This window comes from Danio rerio, chromosome 22 (assembly GCF_049306965.1).
Source record: "Danio rerio strain Tuebingen ecotype United States chromosome 22, GRCz12tu, whole genome shotgun sequence".
NCBI lineage: Eukaryota > Metazoa > Chordata > Actinopteri > Cypriniformes > Danionidae > Danio > Danio rerio.
Genome location: NC_133197.1, coordinates 23,382,882 through 23,408,116, shown reverse-complemented (window position 1 = coordinate 23,408,116; position 25,235 = coordinate 23,382,882). Strand labels below are relative to the sequence as shown.

The 25,235-nt window shown below is 37.2% G+C and overlaps 1 protein-coding gene across 2 annotated transcripts in view; it reads right to left on the bottom strand.

Annotated features, from left to right (window-relative positions):
• Positions 1-5,919: 5,919 nt before the first annotated feature.
• aspm (assembly factor for spindle microtubules) overlaps positions 5,920-25,235 on the bottom strand; it is a 35,686-nt gene continuing 16,370 nt past the window's right edge. The window contains exons 15-29 of one of the 2 annotated variants that reach the window (NM_001123373.1): positions 24,073-24,215; positions 23,815-23,943; positions 23,530-23,724; positions 19,066-23,418; positions 18,806-18,955; positions 18,515-18,681; positions 18,262-18,421; positions 15,560-15,769; positions 13,192-13,341; positions 11,061-11,252; positions 8,607-8,799; positions 8,368-8,522; positions 8,105-8,281; positions 6,527-6,699; positions 5,920-6,274 (exon numbers count right to left, since the gene is read on the bottom strand). In NM_001123373.1, the coding sequence (NP_001116845.1) occupies positions 6,172-6,274; positions 6,527-6,699; positions 8,105-8,281; positions 8,368-8,522; positions 8,607-8,799; positions 11,061-11,252; positions 13,192-13,341; positions 15,560-15,769; positions 18,262-18,421; positions 18,515-18,681; positions 18,806-18,955; positions 19,066-23,418; positions 23,530-23,724; positions 23,815-23,943; positions 24,073-24,215 (6,650 nt within the window). In that variant the 3' untranslated portion in view covers positions 5,920-6,171. The remainder of the gene's footprint in view (positions 6,275-6,526; positions 6,700-8,104; positions 8,282-8,367; positions 8,523-8,606; positions 8,800-11,060; positions 11,253-13,191; positions 13,342-15,559; positions 15,770-18,261; positions 18,422-18,514; positions 18,682-18,805; positions 18,956-19,065; positions 23,419-23,529; positions 23,725-23,814; positions 23,944-24,072; positions 24,216-25,235) is intronic. The other variant, XM_005161737.4, reaches the window with a different exon arrangement.

Below are 25,235 nucleotides of genomic sequence, written 5' to 3'. Positions count from 1 at the left end.
CAAAGAAATTAGAACTGCCTACTGGAGTGTTACTAGCAGAGCAGGACAGACAGAAGGCAAAAATTTCGCGAACGCTCACGCTCAATCTGCCCAGTTGGTGGAATGAACTCCCTAACTGCATCAGAACAGCAGTCACTCGCTACTTTCAAGAAACGACTAAAAACTCACCTATTTAGTCTCCACTTCACTTCCTAATCTGCAATTGCCTCTGAATATCACACTAACTGTACCCAAAAAATAAAAAACTAATACTACTAATATTTCCCTTCTTAGACTTTACAGACCTGAAACTTGCCTATAGCACTTATTCATTGTTGCTCTTAGTTGTGTAAATTGCTTCCTTGTCCTCATTTGTAAGTCGCTTTGGATAAAAGCGTCTGCTAAATGACTAAATGTAAATGCTCACAACGGCATTAGCAACTTACAAGGTATTCAATGTGTGCTATGGCAATCACTCAACACAGAAGTATATCTGGTCTTTTAGTTTTTTAGAGGTCGCATGTGCTGCAAACCTCACAGTAAACATGAGGTCAGATGTTGAAGGACAACCAGGGCCTGAGATTTCAGTCGAACCTGGACACACATTAACTTTTTCATGTGCTGGAAGGGGATCTAAATTACTAGGGCTAAATAAAATCACCTACTTGTCAAATGAGGAATGGAATGCCCCGTTCCCTATCTGTGTAGGAGGTAACATTACAGGTTTAATTAACTGTGTTGTGTTACCACTATTTGCAAGAATCACCAAAGCTCATATAAAAGTAAATGCTCATAAAACTCAAGCACACAAATCTCTTATCTTGGACCAACATGCAATCCCTAAAGCAACAGTAGAGCTACAAACTAGTAAAGTTAAAAGAGGAAAAATCTATAGCACTTTATTTGACGCTAATTGTGTAAATACAATTCATATGGGTATAATTAACAAGCAAACTTTGGTCAATATTTATTTGTAAGGAAGTAGTAAAGATTTTATATTGAAAGGTTATTAACCCTCACCGGACATATTATTAGGTATATCTTACAGTGTGAACTTACACTGGCTCATGGTTGTGTTACAATTATCATGGCAGCAATGCGGTTCAATTCGATATCTAGGTGCACTGATGATGCTTTCCATACTGTTTTATATTTTCTTTACTGCAGCAATTTATGTATTAAAATGTATAAATACATTTATATTTATATATTATTTGTAATACACTTTTGTCCTTTAATACAGTCAGGTATATAAGCTGCACCTTTAAAAACTCAAGTACATGCACAGAACAATATGAGCATTTATAACAAATAAACATATACACATATACTTTCTGAGCCTTGTCTAGAGAGTTCTTTCCTACACCCCAATGATTGGTCAGATGCTAAACAGAAAGGGCTGTGATTGGCTCTTACGGCCTGGCGCTGTTTACGGCGGCAGCAATCACGACTAATCCATGATAGACGAGGAGGAGAAAACTCACTCTGCAGACACACTCATGTTTGTATCCAGAAGTATCCCTTTAACAGCCGAGATGAGAGGAAAAGTAACGCTAGCAAGTCAAATGGGACAGAGTGAGAAATGAAAGAGAGAAATTAAGTTTACTTTTATTTCGCAGTGAAATAGGGGCTTCTGCTTTAAGTGTCAATGAAAGACTTTTCAGCAAAAACACACTTAGTGAAATCGATGCCCTCGATGGTACTCTATTGGATTGATGTCTGGTGACTGTGGAGGCCATTTGAGTACAGTGAACTCACTGTCATGTTCAAGAAACCAGTCTGAGATAATTCACACTTTATGACATGGCATGTTATCCTGCTGGAAGTAGCCATCAGAAGATGGGTACACTGTGTCATAAAAAGATAAACATGGTCAGCAACAATACTCAGGTAGGCTGTGGTGTTGACACAATGCTCAATTGGTCCTAATGGGCCTGAAGTGTGCTGAGAAAATATCCACCACACCATTACACCACCAGCAGCAGCTTGAATTGTTGATACAAGACAGGATGGATCCATGTTTCCATGTTGTTGATGCCAAATTCTGACCCTACCATCTGAATGTCGCAGCAGAAGTCGAGACTCCTCAGACCAGGGAACGTTTTTCCAATCTTCTATCTTCTATTTTTGGTGAGCCTGTGCAAATTGTAGCCTCAGATTCCTGTTCTTAGCTGACAGGAGTGGCACCCGGTGTAGTCTTCTGCTGTTCAACGTGTTGTACAGGATGGGCCATTTATATGGATACACTTTAATAAACTTATTGGGGATTTCACAAGAAAAAACAATAGTGTGCTTGGTTTTAATGTAACTTTATTCTTTCATGAGTTATTTACAAGCCCCCTCACTTATACTAATGTGCCACAAACAGGACGTTAATAACACCAACCATTCCCGTTTTATTAAGGTTTATCCATATAAATGGCCCACCCTGTACATTCAGAGATGCACTAATGCATACTTTGGGTGTAAGGAGAAGTTATTTGAGTTACTGTTGCCTTTCCATCAGCTGGAACCAGTCTGGCCATTCTCCTCTGACATCAACAAGGCATTTGCACCCACAGAACTCTGTAAACCCTAGAGATGGCTGTGCGTGAAAATCCCAGTAGATCTGCAGTTTCTGAAATACTCAGACCAGCCTGTCTGTCACCAACAAACATGCCACATTCAAAGTCACTTTAATCACCTTCCTTCCCCATTCTGATTCTCGCTTTGAACTGCAGCAGATCGTCTTGAGCGTGTCTACATGCCTAAATGCATTGAGTTGCTGCCATGTGATTGGCTAATCAGAAATCTGGGATAACAAGCAGCTGGACAGGTGTACCTAATAAAGTGGCCAGTAAACTTTAACTCTCAACAAGAGGCAGCCAACAAATGCAATCAGCGGCACACTCATCTATATTAAGAAATATATATATACTACAAGATTTTCACAGCTGGAACTTTTAAACACAGAGTAATGTAGTTTTCTTGGTAATGACAGTGTAAAATAATGTCCGTTTCACCCTCAGGGAGATGTGGGCCACCACCCAATGTGACCAATGGAGACACAATAGAAATGACCAAAAAAGAATATTTTTCAAGTGAAAATGTTGAATACAGATGCTTCAGTAAATACGTGCTTGATGATAGTCCATCTTACTCCAGTCACATGACCTGCCAGTATGGCGAATGGATTGGGAAAATTAACTGTTTGAGTAAGTATGAACACACTACAGAGCAAGTAGTGGTTTTATCCTTTTTTGTAGGTTTGACTCCATCTTAAAAATGATGGTGGGTGAATGACTCAATGGATGTATACTGTTAGTGTCACTGACAGTTTTTTTTTTTTTTTGTGTGTGTGTGTGATGGAATTGTTTCAGAGCCCTGTATGGTGACAGTGGAGGAAATGGATGAAAAAGGTATAACATTGAGGTGGGGTCCAAAGCACAAGATATTCTCAGAACACAAGGAATACATTGCCTTTACATGTCAGAAAGGCAAAATGATTGGCAGCTCAAGACAAATGTGCAACGATGGTGTGATGACTTTGCCAATGTGCGTGTGACAGTAGGAACATTGCTAAAGAATCAGATGAGTTTCTTTGCAGTTCACCTTTAGAAATATTTAAATAAAAGAATGCTAAGAAAAACATTTAAAAACTGCATATATGATTGCATGTATGAAGAATATTTTTACTATCGAGCAATTACATAAGAAAAACAAAATAAGTGTAAATAAATATTTCTTTTTACTTTTACATTGTGCCATTTCACAAAATATTGTGCATTTTGTGTTATTTAATATTTTTAAATGACTTTTGTGACTCAACAAAAGTTTCACACCTGCTATTAAAGTCATGTGTTCTTGTTTCGGTTCAAATTTTTGTCACACAATTTTAATTTTTTAATTACCGCAAGGGACCTTTTACGATGAGTTCGGATTGACGACAATACAATTGAATATATTCCGTTCGAACTATAAAGAACCACCTTTACCTTCTGAGCTCCTTCATAAACACAGTGAACTACCAGTCAAAAGTTTGAGTTTTTTTTTTCATTACTTTAAGAAACTTACTCTGTTCATCATGGCGGCATTTATTAAAATGTAAAAAAAAATAATAATTTAATTGGTAAATAATTATAATTTTTTTATTGCTTTTAGAGCTATTACCATTAATAATAATAATAATAATAGTTAATATTAGAGTGATTTCTGAAGGATCATGTGACTCTGAAGACTGAAGTAATGAAGCTGAAAAAACCTCTTCAAAATCACTGAAATAAATTATTAAATGAAATTATACTACTTTTTAACAGTTATTTTATAGTGCAATAACATTTCACAATTGTAAAAATTGTACTGTATTATAAATTAAATACATGCAGCCTGTCTTTCCATGTGATGAGTTCCTGATCATTTGCATAATGATTGTATAGAAAAACACCGAATATAATTTATTTCGATGGGTATTGAGTTGATTGGAAATAAAGTATCTATATTTTTATTAGTTGATGCATAGAGTAGCCTTTTCAAAAAGTGAATTTAATTGATTTGGTAGTTTCAATACATTGTTCACTAGCAATATTAGATTAAAAAGTTCAGAGAAAGCCAATACCAATCCACAGACCCTCAGTCATAGAAGTGGCTGAAAGAGACATTAAATAAGGTGTGAACTGTAATGTTTACTTTGTTCACTTGTGATGAGAAAAACACAAACGCATCTTAATACCCGGTGTGAAGTGAACAGGGCCTAAGCAAACCGTAGCAGAAATAAATTTTGGTATAAAAAAACAAAAAAAAAAAAAAAAGTGAGGCAGATGAGAACAGCTGCCCAACACCACTTAATTCAGCAATTAAAATCTTTGTATTACAAATAAATAATTTTGTTAGCATATTTATGTCATATTAAGTGAACACAAAACATGATAAACTACAAAGCTGTTTATCATAAAACAAATACTGACAGGGCTGGGGCTCTCCTAATATCCTGAGGGAGTTCATTTAGCAATAAGGCAAAATAATATAATCAGTGACTTATAATTCCATAAAGATGACTGGAATTAGGAATTGATTTAGATTGGAATTAATTAATCAGCTTACCTGAAGAAAACAAGACGGCTATGTAAAAATCTGGTCACAGTGTCGGTTAGCCTACCTGGCTTCTTTTGTCTGAAATATTTAAAATACAGAGAAAACCAGTTCTCGCAAATAGTAACGTAACGTCAAATTATTTGAGCATTTAATAGTCTCAAAAGTTTTTAATTACTTTACCTCGGGTTTCGCCTTGCGGGATCAACAAAACATCCTGAACAGCTTTATAAAGGCAAGCTTCTTGATGGGATTCCGTTGGTAACGTTAGTTTTCATTTCAAACCTTTGCCTGGTAAAGTCTCGTTCGCATCATTTAAATGTCAAAACAATCGTATGGAAAATTCTAAACTATTTAGGGCTAATTCGACTAATTTTAGACTAAAAAAGCTCAAAAACAACCGAGAAACAAGAAATCCCTCTTTACGCCAAAACTAATAATACTTAGGTGGGCAACGGCGCTAGTGTGCTCACCACACACAGCTATAGATGGAGTGAAGAAACAATGATAGAGCCAATTCAATGGATGGTGATGATAGGGTGGTCATGATGGGTAAGGGCAGATGAAGGGAATTTGGCCAGGACACTGGGGTTACACCACAACTCTTTACAAGAAGTGCCATGGGATTTTTAATGACCACAGAGAGTCAAGACCTCGTTTAACGTCTCATCCGAGCATGGTTAACATTATCTGACATTAACTAAAATATCGTATGTTGTGTTTTTAACAGAACAAAAAAAAAAAAAAAACTCAAACTGGTCTGTGGTCAAGGGCGAGTAAATGACAGAATAAAAAAAAAAAAAATATATATATATATATATATATACAATATATATATATATACAAAATAATTTCAGACAAAACAGCAACTGCAAATGGGAAAAGCTGTGGTTTTTTTAATGTTCAATTAAAATGCGTAAAAAGCACTTGTATTTACAGCATATAAGAGCTAACATGAGCATCTCAGTACAGACCATAATATGCACAGATAGCATTCGTCCACAACATTTGAGTGATAATGTAATAAAAACATATACACAATGCAAAGAATGCACAATATTTACAAGCCTAACACACTTTTGAAAAACAATAAAACACATTGCCGTTTTTTTAGCTTCAATATTTTCAAGGCACAATAGCAAGAGCATTAGCCAGTATCTGAATAGCACGGAGAGGATCCACAATGTCCTTCATTTTGTCACGCCGTAAAACCCAGTCTGGAGCAAACCTGGGGAAATCAAATGTTTGGCAAAGTTAGTTTATTCCATACAGCCTTCTATGTATTTTGAAATACTTTATTTTAATGGTCCCCTAGCAGACATTTTACTGACTATTAAAGTATTTCATCATAACCTTCCAACGCTAATGTGAACTAGCTAGAAAAAAATGTCACTAAGAGTCAACAGAATGTCTAAATGGGACCAAATAAATAAAGTTTAACCAATGTTTTATTCTGTAGATATCAGAAAAAGCTGCATACCTGGCCACTGGTTTTGATTTACGAGGGGTGGCCTGGAGAAGAAAACTTCCATTGAGAGAAGTGTTCATTTTCTGCTTGACTTTGTTTCTCTCAGCATCCATCTTACATTTTCGAAGAGTGAGTCGGTAGATGCTGCGAATTCGATCCATAACCTTTGGAAGCCTTCGAATCTCCTGTATAAGCAAGACATCGAAAAAATGAAAACTGATAAAAGGTTCTATAAAAAGTGATCATGTCGAGTCTAACATTTACTGCGCACTAGAGCTGTGCAATGTGACTGTTCTGTCTGGTTCTTAAATCTGATTGGCTGATAGCCATGCAATATTCTGCAAATAACAGCACTCTTACCACCTCTTCACACTTCACCCTTGTGTAATACTTCACCCACATACAGCAACAAGCAGAGGACACTCTACAGTTTGAGAAATATTGCTGCTGTTGGACAACATCATGTACTTTTGAGGCTTTATTAGGCGAGAATGAAGTTGAGATTGCAACTATGCAGTTTATATTGACAAATATGCAGTTTATATTTCTACATTCATAACCAAATATTTACCCTGAAGTTCTAAATAAAGTGAAAAAAAAAGAGAATCACATATGAATGAGCACATTTGAGTATATACTTTAAATTGAAAAATAATAATGTGAATAATAGGAAGAAAATAATAAGAATCTCTATATTGTGATATACAGTAGTCAACTTTTGAAGTGGATCAAAAACTTTTCATCAAAGACATCCTAAAACTATTGAACTCCCATCCTTGTCCTAGAAAAAAAAAATTCATCTTTTTTTGACCCTCTTCAAAAACTACTGCATGTAGTTATCAATAGTTATATTTCCATCCAAATATGCAAATTAAATGTATGCGCATAACTGGAATATCACATGTAGGACATGCGAATAAAGCAGCGTTTTTTTTTATCCAATGAGTCAAAGAAAACAAAATTGTTACTTTTTGATTAAGTCGCCAAATATCAAATAGTATTTGCTGTGGTCGGAGAAGCTGCGGGAATCTTTTCTTTATTTAATAAATGACCTGCGCCTCAAAAGGCAGTATACCGACACGCAATGAATATGTGGTGGTGTTTGAAGACGTGAGACGCGGAGCACAGAGGCTCTCCACAATTCTAGAGGTAACTAATAATATAATAACACTAATACTGGTGTTTTAGAATGGCCAAAACGACATTTAAACTGTTTAACAATGTGCTCAGCCTGCTGGTTTGTCCATTCACACATATTTTTACCATCACATGACCTCTTATAACAAATCACATGACTATGCGTATACTAGAATTTGCTCAGTAAAAGTGTTATTGTAGTTTAGACGCATCTTTACTTGTCGAATTAAAAGTTCATCCTACTCAGTTATGCGCATGTTATTTATGCGCATTTTCAAAATGTTTGTGCACCTACACGTTTCCATCAACCAATTTTAAGCGCATATACAAAATGTGCAACAAAACAGGTGGACGGACACATAGCTAGTATATGAGATAAGATCTTGTGATGAGATATTTGTTATGTCGTCAAGCCCTACTAAAAATAGTTCTTTGAAAAAAACAACTACCCACCATTGCTCTTCTCTCATCCTGGACTAAAAGAACCAAAAGAAAGCAAGTCTTGGTGAAGATGCTGCCGCCTTTATCTGCAACCTTATCTCCAGCTTTCTCTCGGTAAATCTGCAGAAGATCCAGTAGGGTTTCTACAGAGTTGTCCACATCATAAACGGCATCAATGGTTCTGTGGTACTGAAAAAGAAATAAAACGAATATCAAAAACCTGCATATTTACACTAATTAATTAAACTTACTCCGAACTTAATCAGGCAACATACTTTTGATAAGTTGAGGAGGACTTGGATGGATAATGTGATGATCTCCATTGAAGGCACACTTCGGTTGCAGCTCCTTATCAAAGTAAAAATGGTGTGTGTTGCTCCACTTTCCACAAGACGTTCACAACACTCTGGAGAAAGCCTGGTGGCAGTTTCTACAGTAATGACAAAAATGATAATGTTAGTGTTAATTTTATAAGAGTGTCAAGCTCAGAATTTTAAAACTTTAAGTGTCTTACCCAAGTGTTTCAATGCTGCAAGTATGAAAGCATAATTCTGGAGTCCTAGCAGGTAAGTCAGCGCTGTTGTGGTCTTGTTACACAGCTTGTCCTCTTCCTTCACCCTTTGATTTACTTCTCTGAGACGCTGCCGCATGGAAATGACTTTGTTCGTATCATGAAGTTTTCTTGAACAATGACCCCTCCAGAGTGCCTTAAAACAATTAATCACATTAGAAAAAAGTTCAAATTAAAGCCCTATCCCAATTGTTTACCTCTACTCCTTGGCCCTTGAAACAGAGTGTAAATGTGGAAGAGCTTCAAATGTTACCGCTAAGAAATGGAACACATCTACAACACCCGCACAAGTCAACATGTCATCGTGATCTCTTACTTCATATGAAATCTGTGATGGCAACTGTAGTTATTCCAGTTGCGTTATTTTTGATATTTATTGTCAGGAAAGGTGAAGATAACAATTTTATGTTATCATAATGATATAATGTGGCAATAAGATTGAAACTATACTGTGCATTTATACAGTAGCCATAATCATCTAAACAACATTATATAATGTTAAACAACATTAACATTATAGTAGACACTGTAAAAAGCTCATTCCCAGCCACAAGACTTTTCTGACAGGGTATTTGAGTGTCATCAAGTGACAGACGTGAAAGTATGTTGTGGAACTGCAATGCAAGTTATTATTATGGATTATAATTAGCGAAATTTAGCACTTTTTTTAAGCAAGCATTTTAAAACACGAACGCTATGAATGCATTAAAACACATGCTTGTTTGTTGTAAAAACTCGTAATGATAATGGCAAAAAAAAAAAAAACTAATTTGTGCATCTCTATACTTTCTTGTGCAGCCATGTATTCTGGGAAATTTTCATACCCCATTGTTTCGAGTGTGGTCCAGACAAATCTCTGTTTTGAGGGCTATAGCCCTTTCCCTTAGCCCTACGCCAGCAGTTCCCAAACTGATGTGAGTGCACCCATAGGTCTGACCACCAGGGGTGCGCAAGAGAATGTTTGAAATGGCGGAAAAAAAAATATATATATATATTTTATGCATTTATCTTGGGTAAACTTCACATTTCATATTTTTGAGTAAAAATAGATTCACAGAGACAAAAAAAAAAAAAAAAAATCACAATACAAATTGTAATTTACAGCCTATACATAATCATGTCGCGATTTCACATCTGCATCACAATAGCCCCGCCCTTTCACATTAGGCACGCTAAGTGACAGTACATTTGAATTTTTTCCCGCTTACTATATTCATTAAAATGGACACCATGTTAAAAACTGGCACTTTAAAGAAGTCAAGTGACAGTATAAACCATCTACATTGGCCTCTTCTGTAGAGATGTGCAGCGGCCTTGAATGTATGGACTCGGAGGATAACGAATGAGTTGAAAAGGTGCAGGCGGGAACAGAGAAATCCAGCTGAGATGTACTGATTAAAAAAATTAGGCTTACGCTGGAGAGTGAGAAAATGTCAAGTAAGAAATGGTTTCGGGTTTACATGGACTGGAGGTGCAGAAAATCCATATCTGCAATGGGTAGCCTGTGGTGAGGTTTTAGCTAACAGCAGTCTTAAGCCTTCATGTATGGTCCGGCAATTACAAATATGTGTGTTAAGACAGGTTTAACTTATTAAAAAGGGGTGCACACAGCAAAAAGTTTGGGTGCCACTGCCCACCGCCTTCAAGCTAAGGAGAATTGTGACACCCCTACCCCTTTATGTGAACGAGCAAAATGAGGGGTATGGCAAAAGGGTAAAGGCTAGAATTGGGATTGGGCCTAACAGTTTGTTTTCATTTGGGTTTTTTAATGCCATATCAGCTTTTATATCCATATGCAAACTACATTTAATTCAATGTTATTCAAATTTTCTTTAATAGTGTTGACAGGGCAAAATAGCTTAAAAAACTCTAAATTTTGTTATCCTTTACTCACTTTTTTTTAAAACCTGCTTGTCTTTCTGTTGTCCGATGAACAAAAAATAATATATTTTGAAGAAAGCTAAAAACTTGTAACCACTGACTTCCATAGTAGGAAAAACAAACGCTGTGGAAGTCTGTGGTTACAGGTTTTCAGCTTTCTTCAAAATATGTCATGTTCTAAAGAAAAAAGTAACTTAAAGTTAACTATCATTTTAAAGCCAAGACAATACAATGAAAAAAATGCTTTGGCGACAAGCTATTGACAGAAAGAACATTCTAGTGGATGCTTTCCTGGTATTAAAAATGTGTATGCATTTTTGTGAGCTGTTCATACAAAATAAAATAATTGTATGGAAAAGGCCAAGATTGAAAATAAAAAAATAAGAGTTTGAGAAAACTTGCAAATTTAAATGAAAAATAATAAAGGATTTAACATGTCAAAGCATACAAATTTTTCCATATTAAATAGCACTTTCCATTTAGAATAATCAGTTTTTTTTTCCCCTTATGCCATACCTGTGCCCTTATTATACCACGTTGTAGCCTCTCCTTGCGACGTCTAAAAAGCAGCTTCCTGACTGCGTGCTGGATAATAGAGGCAGCCTGGTTGCGGCGATGTAACCAAGATCTCACTGCTCTCTGGGTCTTGATGATGTCTTCTCTGTCTTTTAGATATTTCTTTCTCTGCAGTTTTGCCCTAAAACATTGCTGGAAAGTTGGGGGAAAGAAAGATAAATGCACATTTACATTAAAAGTGTTCATCATGAGCAAAATTTAAAATAAGCTAATGCTCAATACTTCTGTTACGCATGCACAATGGTACCTTTGGCTAGCAAAGTCATTGCAATTATGTAGCAAAACTATGATGCAACTAAAACAACAATTAGATTGCTTAAAATGGTATTGTTTTTAAAACCAGTATCTGAGATTTTTTTTTTTTTAAGTTTTCATAAGTTAAAACCTTTTCAGACCCTATTTAGACCTGATTTTAGTGTCACCTGATTTTAGTGTAAATGATATTTACTTACATTAGCTTTATTAACATCCACCAATTTTTATGTAAAAAAAAGCTAAAGTCCTTAAATCACTTGTAAACAATCAATTATAAATAAATAAATAATATTATGTCAAAATTTCAATCAGGTTTCAGAAAGCAACACAGCACTATTACAGCGGTTTTAAAGGTATTAAATGATTTTATTGATTCTGTGGACACTCAAAAACATTGTGCAGCCCTGTTTGTTGACCTCTCCAAAGCTTTTGATACAGTGGATCATACTTTGTTGTTACAACGCCTCAAAAGTATTGGTTTATCTGATCATGCTATTGGTTGGTTCAATAACTATCTTACAAATCGAAATCAATGTGTGCAAGTGGATGGCCTTGTTTCTAGTACTTTGAATGTAACTAAAGGTGTTCCACAGGGTTCAGTATTGGGGCCTCTTCTTTTTACTATATATGTAAATAATATTGATCAAAATATCAAAAATGCCAATTTTCATTATTATGCGGATGATACAGTTATATACACGGCTGCATCTTCACCTAATCTGGCCCTTTCTCAACTGCAGATCGCTTTCAATGTACTTCATAAAAATCTATTTGAGTTAATATTAGTTTTAAATGCCAATATAACTAAACTTATGTTATTTTCAATTTCAAAACAAGCCAAGCAAAAACTAGGTCCTGTTACTACTACTCATAGTGCAGAGATTGAATTAGTGTCCCAGTACAAATATCTTGGAATTTTAATTGATGATACACTTTCTTTTAGTACTCGCATTCAGCAATTGGTGAAAAAATTAAAAGTGATTTTAGGCTTCTATTTTAGAATTAAGAACTGCCTTTCTTTTGGTGCTAAAAAGAAGCTAGTTGAGGCAACATTCATGTCGATATTGGACTACGGTGATGTAATCTATATGCATGCTTCGTCTCAATGTCTGAATGCATTGGATACTGTTTACCATGGTGCACTAAGATTTATAACTAATTTTAAATCCTTTACTCATCATTGTGTGCTGTATACTAGGGTAGGTTGGTCTGCTTTATCCATTCGTAGGCTCAAGCATTTTCATATTCTTGTTTACAAATCTATACTGGGTTTACTCCCATCATATCTCCAGAATTATATTTGTAAAAAGCCTGTTCTTAACTATGGTCTTCGCTCACAGGATATTTATTTACTCTCTGTCCCTAAAGTGCGGACTGAGATAGGAAAAAAGACTTAAGTACGCAGCACCTTTTGCTTGGAATAATCTGCAAACACAGTTGCAGTTCAAAGCCTTGATTTCACTACATGCTTTCAAAAAGACTATAAAAGTTTTAGAAGTTGAAACACAGGTTTGTAGATGTTTTGAATAGTTGTCAGTGTGATTCATGTTAACTGTAAATTGTTTTTTGTTTGTTGTCTGTTGGACTCATGTGACTTGTGTACTGCCTAATCTTGGCCAGGACGCTCTTGTTAAAGAGAATTTTAACTGTTTCTCTTCTGGTAAAATAAAGGTTATAATAATAATAATGTGTATTTTAATATATTGCATAAAATACTATTAAAAGCGACATCAGGATGGTCATACATTTTAAAAATAAATATTTTTTAAAAATCCATTGTGGTCAGTGTAATCAATATTTGTTTAAACAGGATTACCTGGATGTATAGGACAGATGAGATCTTCTTCTTGGCTGATTTAAGGGCCCAGTGTGCACGCACAGCTCTCTGGATCTTTATTGCGGACAGATGATGGTAAACAGCAGCTGTGAAACGAAGGCGTCTTGCGGCAAAAGCCATTTCTTTTACCTTTAAAGTGAATATGTTATCACACATTAGGATAGGATTAAAAAAAGTCATTTTTAGCATATACAGTTCCCTCAACTGAGTCAAAAGTATCAATAAAAAAAGTTATTAACTTTTACCAATCCATACTTAAAACAATACTGCCTACAATTATGTGTACACCTATTCATATCGCTGTCAACACTGCCAATTTTACATTGTCCTGTTTTTTTGGGAGTATGCTGTTGTATGTGGTTGTATTTGCACTGTCTGGAGCCAGTGGTGTAGCGGTGGGGGACAGCGAGATCGGGGGGCCCTGTGTCATCGCACCTAACCGATGAACCGATTGAAGTTAAAACTGCCTACAGAAATGAGTACAGTGAATGAGCCATGAGGAGCTTTCATGGTGTTTAGCTATAGGAACTTACTCTTTAAAAAGTTATTAGTTGAGTGGAAAAAAGTGAGTAAACCTGTTGCCTTACAATTATTATATAAACGAACTATAAACATTTTAGTTAAATCAGCTAAACAGTTCAACAGGTTTACTCACTTTTTGAAGCAATTGGAGGGAGCACCATTGGAGGGAACTAAATTGGCTCCTCCGTTATAGCACAGTCTAATTCAGCAGAATGGAAACTACAGTGACATACATATCCAGAAAGCCAGTATTAGTCGTATCCAGAAAGCCATATACAGTCGTATATGTGTCCCACACTGATAAAAACACTATAAGGACACCTATATTTCACTAAAAAGTGTAAATTGGTTGTTTTTGCGTTATTTTAAGCAAATTTGTACTTCCGGTTTGAAACTAATTTTTGAAGCTGCATCACGATCATGACATAATAGCGTGTATTCCAGCGTGTAGACTGGGCGTCTGTGCCAGAGTGAGTCTTATTACGTCTTACAGTGTGATGCATTAATGCATGAGTAAGGCTTGGTTCAAACCAATCAGCGCGCTCTATTGTGCAACTTCATTAATATTCATTAGTGTCACCGTGTTTACACGACAGAGACGCCACGTTGTGTTGGCAAAACAAGCGTGAAGTGTTGCTTTTATAGTCTGCTGCCGTTAAGTTTTGTTTTCATTTTCTCTCTGTGAGAGCTCAGCTGGAGTCACGTGTGGATTAAGTGTACGCAACGCTCGACAACAATAACTTACGTGTCTAAGGAGGAGCATTGTTTACCTGAGAGCTGTTCTCATTTGCAAACGCTGAGATCCGGATTCGCTTGTAGTTTTCTCTTCATAAAGACGCGGCTCTAGTTGCTGGTGATTGTCCTGTCTCTACAGATTTGGTAAGTGAGCGACCAGTGCTCTTTGTTTATTCAGTTTGTTCGTATCGAACTAAGTTAACTATTGCACCGAGTGTAAACATGTTAGCACCACAACCAAACTTTAACCTTGTGTAGGGTTTTTACCGCATTTTGTGACCGGAATAACACATGCGGCTTTCTGACGCTACCTGCCGTGTGCATCTAAGTTTCCGGGAAATGCGGAGGGTTTTTTTCTCTCATTCGACGTGCGGTATCAAACATTGCATGAAAAATACACGCTTAGAGCAGATCCTCGAATCAAATATCTTGTTTGTCGCGAGGGGCATGAATGAATTCCCTGAATCAAAGAGCCAAACTGCAGTTAAAGTCCAACATTTAATAATTTGGCAAATAATTCGACTACAGATGTCCATGTAGGTTAAACACCATCACTTTCTCCTGTGTGTGTATTTTGACTCCAAAACTCACGCGTGCCCAAATAGACACTCCCACACCCTCCCACTTTAGTTCCTCCGACACTCCCCCCTAAACAGAGCTGGACACGCCTACTTTCATGGCCTTTTAACTGTAGACTTTGTGTCTGCTGTCATTTTCTTCTCTCGTAAGATTGAACAAATGACATTGTTTTCTCTGATTTCATACATTCTTTCTGAAAACTCATGGCACCCTGTATACTCCAGTTGTCAATTATAATGAATACACCGCTTACAAATGTAACCAGATAAATGGTCCGAGGAAGAAATAAGTTCCTAGGGAACTGGACTTGAGGGCTGGTTCCCATCAATGACTTCTTATAACTATCTGGTATGAAAGCACCAATACACCTTGCATCACTAGTAATTTCCATTGTGCTGGGTTTGGGCTTTTGTTTCCCCAACAGGTGTTTCTAGAACTAAAATCTCTGTTCCTGCATTGCAACTGTGCCAAAAAACATGTTCTAGAAACTATGAAAATAATTTAAGCTTGCCTGCTGTCTTGCAAGCCAACCACGCCACAAAGCTTGAATATAAATGGCAGCATTGTGTCGTCGTCTTAGATTTTCTTCCTTCACTCTGGCAAGTCGCAGGACTCTGAAATGCCTCTGTAAGGTTATGGCAGCATTTCTCTGCTGATGATAGCGCCGCCTTTGAATAGAGCCTCTGAAAGCTGACTGTATCTTCACAGCAGCTGTTGCTTGCTATGAAAAAGAAAAAACTGAATGTTAGCGTTGCTTGAATGAGGTGATAAAGTCAATAAACAATATTTGTGTTAATATTAATCGTGAATAATAAGGTTGTTTCTTTAGCTTCACTGGGTCTTTGGAAGTTAAATAATTTTTTCCAAGCACTAGGGCAACAGGATAAATGACCCATGTCAAAAAATAAACAAATAACACCAAGGTCCAAGAGACTTAAACAAACGAACGGTAGCACGAGAAAATTAAACAGTATAATCTTAATATCAACAATCACTAAATGCCCGGACTTTGAAAACATTTTCCAGAAATGTGTATTTACTTTACTCAGACTGTTTGTATTTGAAAAGCAAACTTCATTACTGCAAGGTCTCTTTTAGTAGTAGTAGTAGGCAAGTTTTTTTATTGAATTTTTCAACAAAAACTGTTTAACAGTCATAACAAACTAAAGATCTTAACAGAGTAACTCAAACGTATACAAGAACAAAGTACATGAAAAAAGTAGACAATACAATGTGAAATAATAATAATAATAATAAATAAATGAACAGATAAATAATAAAATAAATAGATTTTGGGGTGGGTTGGCTGAGCTTACAATTCAAGTATTTGAAATAAATCTGTCCCAAAATATAACAGTAATGGCCTCTAAACTTTAAAGAATCTATTATTTGAGCCTTTGGTGCAATATTTAGGTTTTCTAGCTTTAGATATGCCATGACTAGACATGAGCCAGTTAAATTTTCCGATGGTATGATAACCTTGAATAAAAATATCACATTATAAAACAAAGATTTCTTTAAAATTTAAAGTGGCATCTGGATATCTTTTCTGCTGAAGATATTGTTGTCTTAAAAAATTACCTTAGGAATGGTATTGCAGAAAATTTTGACGGCTTTAAAACCTTGACTTTTCCAAACTGCGGAATACCTTGAAAATGGTTATCGTCCCATGCCTAGCCATGGCATTTTCTACCCATTTAGTGTGTTGGTGGTTTAGTTAACTTCCACTGCAGAAGTATAAGCCTTCGGGCCAAGGTCTCTTTTATAGAACTAGAAACTATGTGCAAATCTGAGAGGTTCACTCACATCACATTTAAACATTTTTTTAAACTATCAAAATGTTTTACTCAAAGCTCATGGTATGGGTGTACATAAGTTAAAAGCTCCAGTTTCACAAGTACCCTAATAAAAGCAGATTTACCCTACAAAACAAATGTGTGGATTTTTTTTACACCTTGGATTTTACAAGGCAGTTTTCCAGATATTTGTGGCATAAAATAAATAATTTTGATGCTGCTTTTTCCATTTACAGCCATTTTCATTGACATATGATCTTTAAATCATTTTATCTGTTGACTTTTGACAAATGCATGTGCCTTCACAGAGTTTTGATTAAAATTTTAAAACAAGTTAACAGAATATACATTTTTAATGCAAAAGAAACCAGTAAAAGACAATACAAAGTGCAGCAGCATTTATTTCTGCGATACACAGTGCATCCAAAAATTATTCTTAGTGCTTCACTTTTTTCACATTTATTTGTTACAGCCTTATTCTAAAATGGATTCAATTATTTTATTTATCCAAAATTTTACACACAATACCCCATAATGAGAATGTAAAAAAAGATTTTTTTTGAAATCGTTGCAAATTTATTAAAAATAAAAAATAAAAAATGAAAAATCACATATGCATAAGTATTAACAGCCTTTGCTTAATACTTTGTCGATGCAGCTTTGGCAGCAATTACCTGTCTTTGGGAATTTTTGCCAATTCCTCTTTGCAGTACCTCTCAAGCTCTATCAGGTTGGATGGAAAGCAAAAGTGTACAGACGTTTTCAGACCTCTCCAGAGTTGTTTAATAGGATTTAGGTCTGGGCCACTCAAGGACATTCACTGAGTTGTTTAATAGGATTTAGGTCTGGGCCACTCAAGGACATTCACTGAGTTGTTGTAAAGCCACTTCATTCATTTTTGGCGGTGTGCTTTGGGTCATTGTCCTGCTAGAAGATGAACCGTCACCCCAGTCTGAGGTCAAGAGCACTATAAAGCAGGTTTTCATTCAGGATATCTCTGTACATTGCAGCATTCATCTTACCCTCTATCAATACTTATGTACATGTGATTTTTAAGGTTTTTTATTTTTAATAAAATTACAACAAATAAAAAAAAAAATCACAATCTCATTATTGGGTATTGTGTGTAGAAATTTGAAAAAAATAATTTAATCAATTTTAGAATAAGGCTGTAACAAACAAATTGTGGAAAAAGTGAAACGGTATGAATACTTTCCGGATGCACTATATAACTGAAGAACCCCTATTCTGGAAGCGTTCAAAAGAAAAGCTCAACATGTTTCACACCCTCTATTTTAAAATTCAAGCATCAAAAACCCAGGTGCAAACAAGCTATAAAACAAAAGTGACTTCCCTTATAGACATCAGTCACCCATTTCCATCTAATAAATATTTATTCCCACAAAAAAACTATTACCTTTTGAATGGAATCCCTTAGTCTCCGACCTCTCCACAACGCCTGGATGTATATAACAGACTTTATCAACTTTAGGAACTCAGCATGCTGTTTTCTTGAGCTGAGAGTTTCCCTCCATCTTTGCTGAATCACTCGGACACTGTGCTGGACTGCTAGAAATCTTCAAATTTAAAAATCAAAATTGTCAGGTTGCGACTCCTTGTTACACAAAGCAAAAAAATGAATAAACAAAATAATATCTTTAATTTCTTACTTAGAGCGTTGGCGTCTCGCTTGGATACATCTTCGAATGGTGGCACTAGCGGCTTGTTTTAAGATGTAGTTGCGTCTAGCAAGGCGTCCTCTGAACCAAGCCTGAATTTTCAGTGCAGCCTGTGCTTTCATTGCATTTTGTCTTTTTTGATAAGCTCGATATGCTCTCTGAGATTACATAAAGACAACCCAAACATGAACATTCAATACATAGTTAAAGTTGTAATATCTCAAATAGGGTTATAAACAGAAAACTAAAAGTCTAAAGATAAAACAGATATCACAATCTTACTTGTATCACAACAGCAGATTGTCGCAGCTGAAGAAACTTTGAACGCTCTTTCTGGCAAAGAATGAAAGCTCTGTAATGCTTCTGTATAACCAATGCACACTCCTTGAGTTGGTGAAACCTGCGTCTCTCAATCATCCCTCGATAATTTGCCTGTTTGATAGCAAGGGGGAAAAAAGTTTGGCCTTCCCAATTGAGCTCAATCACGTCTTTTGAATTTCCAAAGAAAATCATGTTGACAAGAGAGAATGCATAGTGATTACCTGAATGGTGATGGCACATGTTCTCAATCTCTGAAATCGTTTGTACGCAATGTGTCCACGTACTCTGGCCTGAAGTTTTTTTATGTTTTGGAGAGTCTTCAGATAACTGCACCTCTGCTCCAATGTAGCCCTATGAGATCTGTAATGCTTTTGAAGAGTAACAGTTGCAGCCTGCAATCGACGGTATTTTCTTTGGGCCACTAACATTCTGTAATGAGCTTGAAACTTCAGGGCACTTGCACGGAGAGTTACATAGCGCTTGCGTTGTATGTGCATGCGCATCACAGACTGAATCTTTATTGCAGCCCTTCTTCTTTTTGCAAGCCTCCTCACCAGCATTCCCCTCAAGGCAGACTGCAAGGTAAGCGTAGCTTGTCTAACAGCAACAAATCTTTTCCGATCCTCCTGGACCAGTTTGCGTGATCTGTACCACTTCTGGATGAGCACTGTACCTGCTTGCATTCTAGTATACTGAGCTCTAGCAAAATGACCTCTGTAGGCAGATTGAATTGCAATGGCTGCAGCCTTTTCTTTCATGAAACGCTGTCGTTGGACAGACATTCTTAGGAAGGACTGGATAGTTCTTGCGGCCTTGCTTCGTCTAGCCAATTCTCTCCCCTTCATCCCTCTGAAATACCTCTGCAGACATACAGCAGCATTCCTCACCTGTTGGTATTGACACACATGCTCATCTCGAAGTTTTAAAGCTCTAAACCTCTGCTGGAGAACCCTGGCTGCCCAGCGCTGTTTCTTAAATGCTGACCTTTGCTGATACATGCGGAAGCTGGCCTGTATGATAACAGAAGCTTCTTGCTTTCTTGCTAAATGTCTCCTGAGAGAGTGTCCTCTAAAAGCAGCTTGAATGACTATGGCAGATTTTCTCAAATGTTGATAGTTCTTCCGATCTGCTCTAGCCTGGATGTATGACCTGAAATGGCTCTGGATAATGACAGCAGACAGCTTCATGGCCTGGTACTTAACCATCTCTTTGTGTCTTCTAAAATATGATTGAATCAAGACAGCGGCTTGGCACTGTAGTTGCAGGTTCCTCCTAACTTTACGACCTCTATAGCACGCTTGTAGAACAAGTGCACCTTGACGCACTTTAAGATAACTCTTTCTCTGCTGCTTTGCTGCATTTACAGCCCGATATCTTTGCTGAATATCAATGGCAGCACATTTCATTTCTAAATACCGCTTACGTCCACTATAAGCTCGGTAAGTTGCCTGTACAATGGTGGCAGCCTGGTGCATTTGTTTTAAAGTTTGTCTGGTCTTCATGCCACGATAGGCTGCTTGCAGAATCAAAGCTGCACTTTTCTTTTCCTGTAGTGCTGCCATCTCCTGCCTCATGATTCTGTTAGCTCTAAAACGTTGCTGAACAGTACAGACTGCCCAACGAAGTCGCTGGAAGCGCAAATTAAGGATCCGCATTCTCACATGGGACTGAATGATTGTTGCAGCTTGGTGCATTTGCTTCAACGTGTGCCTGGTCTTCATGCCACGATAGGCTGCTTGCAGAATTAAAGCTGCACTTTTCTTTTCCTGTAGTGCTGCCATCTCTTGCCTCATGATTTTGTTAGCTCTGAAATGTCGCTGAAGAGTACAGACTGCCCATCGAAGTCGCTGGAAGCGCAAGTTAAGGATCCGCATTCTCACATGGGACTGAATGATTGTTGCAGCTTGGTGCATTTGCTTCAAAGCCTGTCTGGTCTTCTTGCCACGATAGGCTGCTTGCAGAATCAAAGCTGCACTTTTCTTTTCCTGTAGTGCTGCCATCTCCTGCCTCATGATTCTGTTAGCTCTGAAACGCTCCTGAACAGTACAGACTGCCCATCGAAGTCGCTGGAAGCGCAAGTTAAGGATCCGCATTCTCACATGGGACTGAATGATTGTTGCAGCTTGGTGCATTTGCTTCAAAGCCTGTCTGGTCTTCTTGCCACGATAGGCTGCTTGCAGAATCAAAGCTGCACTTTTCTTTTCCTGTAGTGCTGCCATCTCTTGCCTCATGATTTTGTTAGCTCTGAAACGTTGCTGAACAGTACAGACTGCCCATCGAAGTCGCTGGAAGCGCAAGTTGAGGATGCGCATTCTCACATGGGACTGAATGATTGTTGCAGCTTTGTGCTCTCTTCGGATCTGGCGCCGGACATTCATCCCTCTGAAACTTGCCTGGATTGCTACCACAGCTCTGCGTTTAGTCAAATAATCTTTTCGGTCATGCCTTGTAAGCAAAATGGATCGATAGTGTTGTTGACAGAATATAACAGCAGCTTGAAGGGTCAAAAAACACTTCCTTTGTTTGTAGGCAAGGTACTTTCTTTGAATGATTGTGGCTGCAAAATGCCTTCTAGCAAGATCACGGCGTGCAAGTTTTCCTCTGTATATAGCTTGAATTGCTACTGCACTCTGCTTTAGTTTTAAGAAGTTCTCTCTTGCCTTTTTTCTCAGTAAATGGCACCTGTACTGCCTCTGTATTACCAATGAAGCCAGTTTCATGGCTTGGAAAGGTACTCTTGTTCTGTACATTTTGTAAGCAGCCTGAATCACAGTGGCTGCTTTTTGTCTTCTATTGATTTCTTTTCTTGCCCTCAACCCTCTGTAAGAAGACTGCAAAGTGATGGCAGCTGCTCGCAAGGAGCAATACCTTTGATGCTGTTGCCTTGCACTTACAACTGCTCTGTATTGTTGCTGAATACGAATTGTGGCATTCCTAAGAGCAAGGTAATCATGACGTTGTTTGTATGCTCTATACATCTTTTGGATAATTTTAGCACATTTTTGCTTTTCTGCGATCTGCTTTCTCGCCACCATTCCGCGGAAAGCAGACTGAATACATATTGTTGCAGTTTTTATGGCTGCATATTGCTTCATGACAGCATTTTTGGTCACCGTTGCTCTGAATCGTTGCTGTAAAACTGATGCGGCCCACTGTTGTCTCCGGTACTTTTTGAGTTGGGAATGTCCACGGAAATGTGCCTGAATCACTTTTGCAGCTTGGTGAGATTTTCGTAAGTAGTTGCGAACTTTCATCCCCCTGAAAGCTGACTGAATAACTACGGCCGCATTTTTCATTTGTAAATAAGTAGCTTGCACAGTTTTGCCAACCTTATAGGCTCTATAATGCTGCTGTATAAGGATAGCTGCACACTTTGCGGCAACAAAAGGAATGCGGACCTTATGCATTCGGAATTGGGCTTGAATGACAGTAGCAGCTTGATGTTCTCTTTTTAAATTCTGCCTCACTTTGGAACCCCGATATATGGCCTGCATGGTTATAGTTGCCTTTCTCAATCGCATATAGTGGCTTCTTTCCATTCGTCCAAATGTAAAAGCCCGAAACTGCTGCTGAATGACAATAGCAGCATGTTTTTGAGCTAAAAACTGCTGATGGCACATATGTGCTCTCATCACAGACTGAATCAAAGTCGCAGCTTTGTTTTTCCTCTGCAGTTCTTGTCTTATTCTCCTCCCACGATACGCACTCTGTAGTATAATGGCCGCTCTTTTGATTTTGGTGTATTCTGCATGCACTTTCTGTCCATCTCTGAAAGCTCTGTATTGTCTTTGAATAACTACAGCAGCCCGTTTCATTTGCAAAAACCTTGTCTGTTCCAGATGCCTCCGATAGTTTGACTGAATGATTTTGGCAAATCTGTGGAGTTGACTGATCTTCTTCCTCTCGGCTCGTCCTCGCCACATTGCTTGAATTCTCACTGAAGCGGATTTAAGAGCCATGTATTCTTTCCGGAACTTGCCTCCATGCACTTTAGCTCTGTATCTCTGTTGCAGAACTATGGCTGATCTTTTCAAGCACAAAAAATGCCTTTGTGCAGTAAACCTCCTAAAGGCAGTTTGAATTACTAGTGCAGATCGGTGGTGTTGAGCAACAGATTTACGGACCTTCCAACCACGGAAAGCTGCTTGCAGAACGAGAACAGCCGATTTAATCTCAAAATACCTCTTCTGTTCTGCTTTCCTTTGCACGCAGGCTCGAAACCACCTCTGAATCAAGACTGCATTTTGCTTCATTTTAGATAACTCTTTCCTGATGAGGTAGGCCCTGAATGCACTCTGAATGACAACTGAAGCATGATGTCTTTTCTTTAAATTCTGAAACTTGGATCTTTGAAGGTGCCCTCTAAACCATGCTTGAACGCAGACTGCTTTCCGTTTCATTTCCAAGTATTGTCTTTTACACAGCTGCATTCTGTACCATGCTTGAATGCGCAAAGCTGCAGTGTTTCTTTCCAGCATTTTCTTTGCATGCCATTTCCGGAAAGCTGCCTGAATCACAAAGGCGGAACGGTTCTTCTTTAGGAGATTCTTAACCCTCCAAGCTTTGTACGTTTTCTGGTGGAACACAAGAAAATTTTATATTAGCCATTTGAAATCACTATAACAACATTATCTATTAATGAAAGGAATTCATAACAAATCAATACAGAATAAACAAATGAGAACCTGGATTAAGGTTGCAGCAGCATTTTGAAGTGCATAATGTCTCTCTTTTTTCAGCACTCTCAGCTTTTCCCGTGCACTGTACCCTCTCCATAATGTTTGGATCTTAACAGCAGCCTTATTCTGTCGGATCAATCTTCTTTTCAGGATGAACTTCCGTGCAAGTGCTTGTATTTTAGTGGCAGCCAGGTTCTTTTCCTGTGTATGTAAAACATATTTAATGACAAAAAAGGCTAAGCAGAGGAAAATTCCAGGCTGCTCGACATTATATAAACACGATTGCCTTACATGCATAAGCGCAATGTCCTTCTGAAGCTTGTATCTCCGCCATGCACCCTGAATGACTCGAGCTGCTCTTGTTTCATTACGGAGATCCAAAAGACGTGCGCAAAGGAAGGAGAGGTAACAAGTGACAACCTGGGTGGGGAAAAAAATGTTTTCCAATCAGGTCAAAATAGTATCACACAGTACAAAAAACAAATCATCTATACAACCACAAATAACATTTGCCACTAATCTAAAGTAAAAGGGGATTCAAATATTCACCTTTTCGTTTGGAATAGTATTGGACATGTCCTCTGGATTTATCATAGCAGGCACGCCTCCAAGATAAGACACAGCAGTGTTCACCAACTGAAAGTTACTTTTCTCATTCTCAAGTAGCTCCCTGAAGTCCACTGTAACAGATTCTGAACCAAAACAAATCATATTTAGAAACACATATACAGTTATAGCCATCAATTTTTTAAATTAATATTCGTTTACATGCCAATTAATAAGACAATGAAAGTAAATCTGCTTAAATTAAAATTGTGATTATTATATTTATTAAATGTAATGTATCTGTTTCCAATTAAACAATTAGGGCCCTATCATACACCCAGCGCAATAAAGCGCAATATAAAATGTTTGCCACAATTTGTTGCTCTTTTCAGACAAACACAACCCTAATTTTTTTATGTTTTGAGCCACATTGTTTAAATAGCAAATCCCCATTGTGGACTCATGAGTGTGTTTTTTCATGACAATTTGCATTTTTTTATTATAATGTTGTTGCTATTATTAGGAGTATTATTTATTATATGCAATTTATATTACATATTATATTTGTTTTAATAAAAGCATGTTTAGATTTGTCCACCTGTCGGGTTTTGGAGATGTATGTAGCAACATATGGGGTATAAAAATAGGACATGTGTTTCGATATTACATACATACATACATACATACATACATACATACATACATACATATATATATATATATATATATATATATATATATATATATATATATATATATATATATATATAAACTCAGTTTTTTACCACATTTCGCTATTATTCATTTATACATTCGTTTGCTGGAAATTAGAACTGAATTTAGAAATATATTTGAAACACATCTTAACAAATTAAATTAAATATGTAGGCTAGTGGATGTCTTCAGTGGAGTGTGTACATCGTAACACTGTTTCCTTATTCACAAAAATAAAGGAGTAACGTAAAGAATAAAAAGAAAAAGCAAGTAAAGAGGCTGAATAGAGAAGCCTCATTCTTTATCCTCGCGCAGATGGTCTGTTTAACTGTTTTCTCGCTAGTAAAGCATTAAGTTTGTCTGTTCAGTTTTTTCAGTTACAAAGTCCGCCATGAAAATAGCAAATGTGCCATGGTGCAACAAAACTGACTCTTAAAGGGAATGGGAGATCT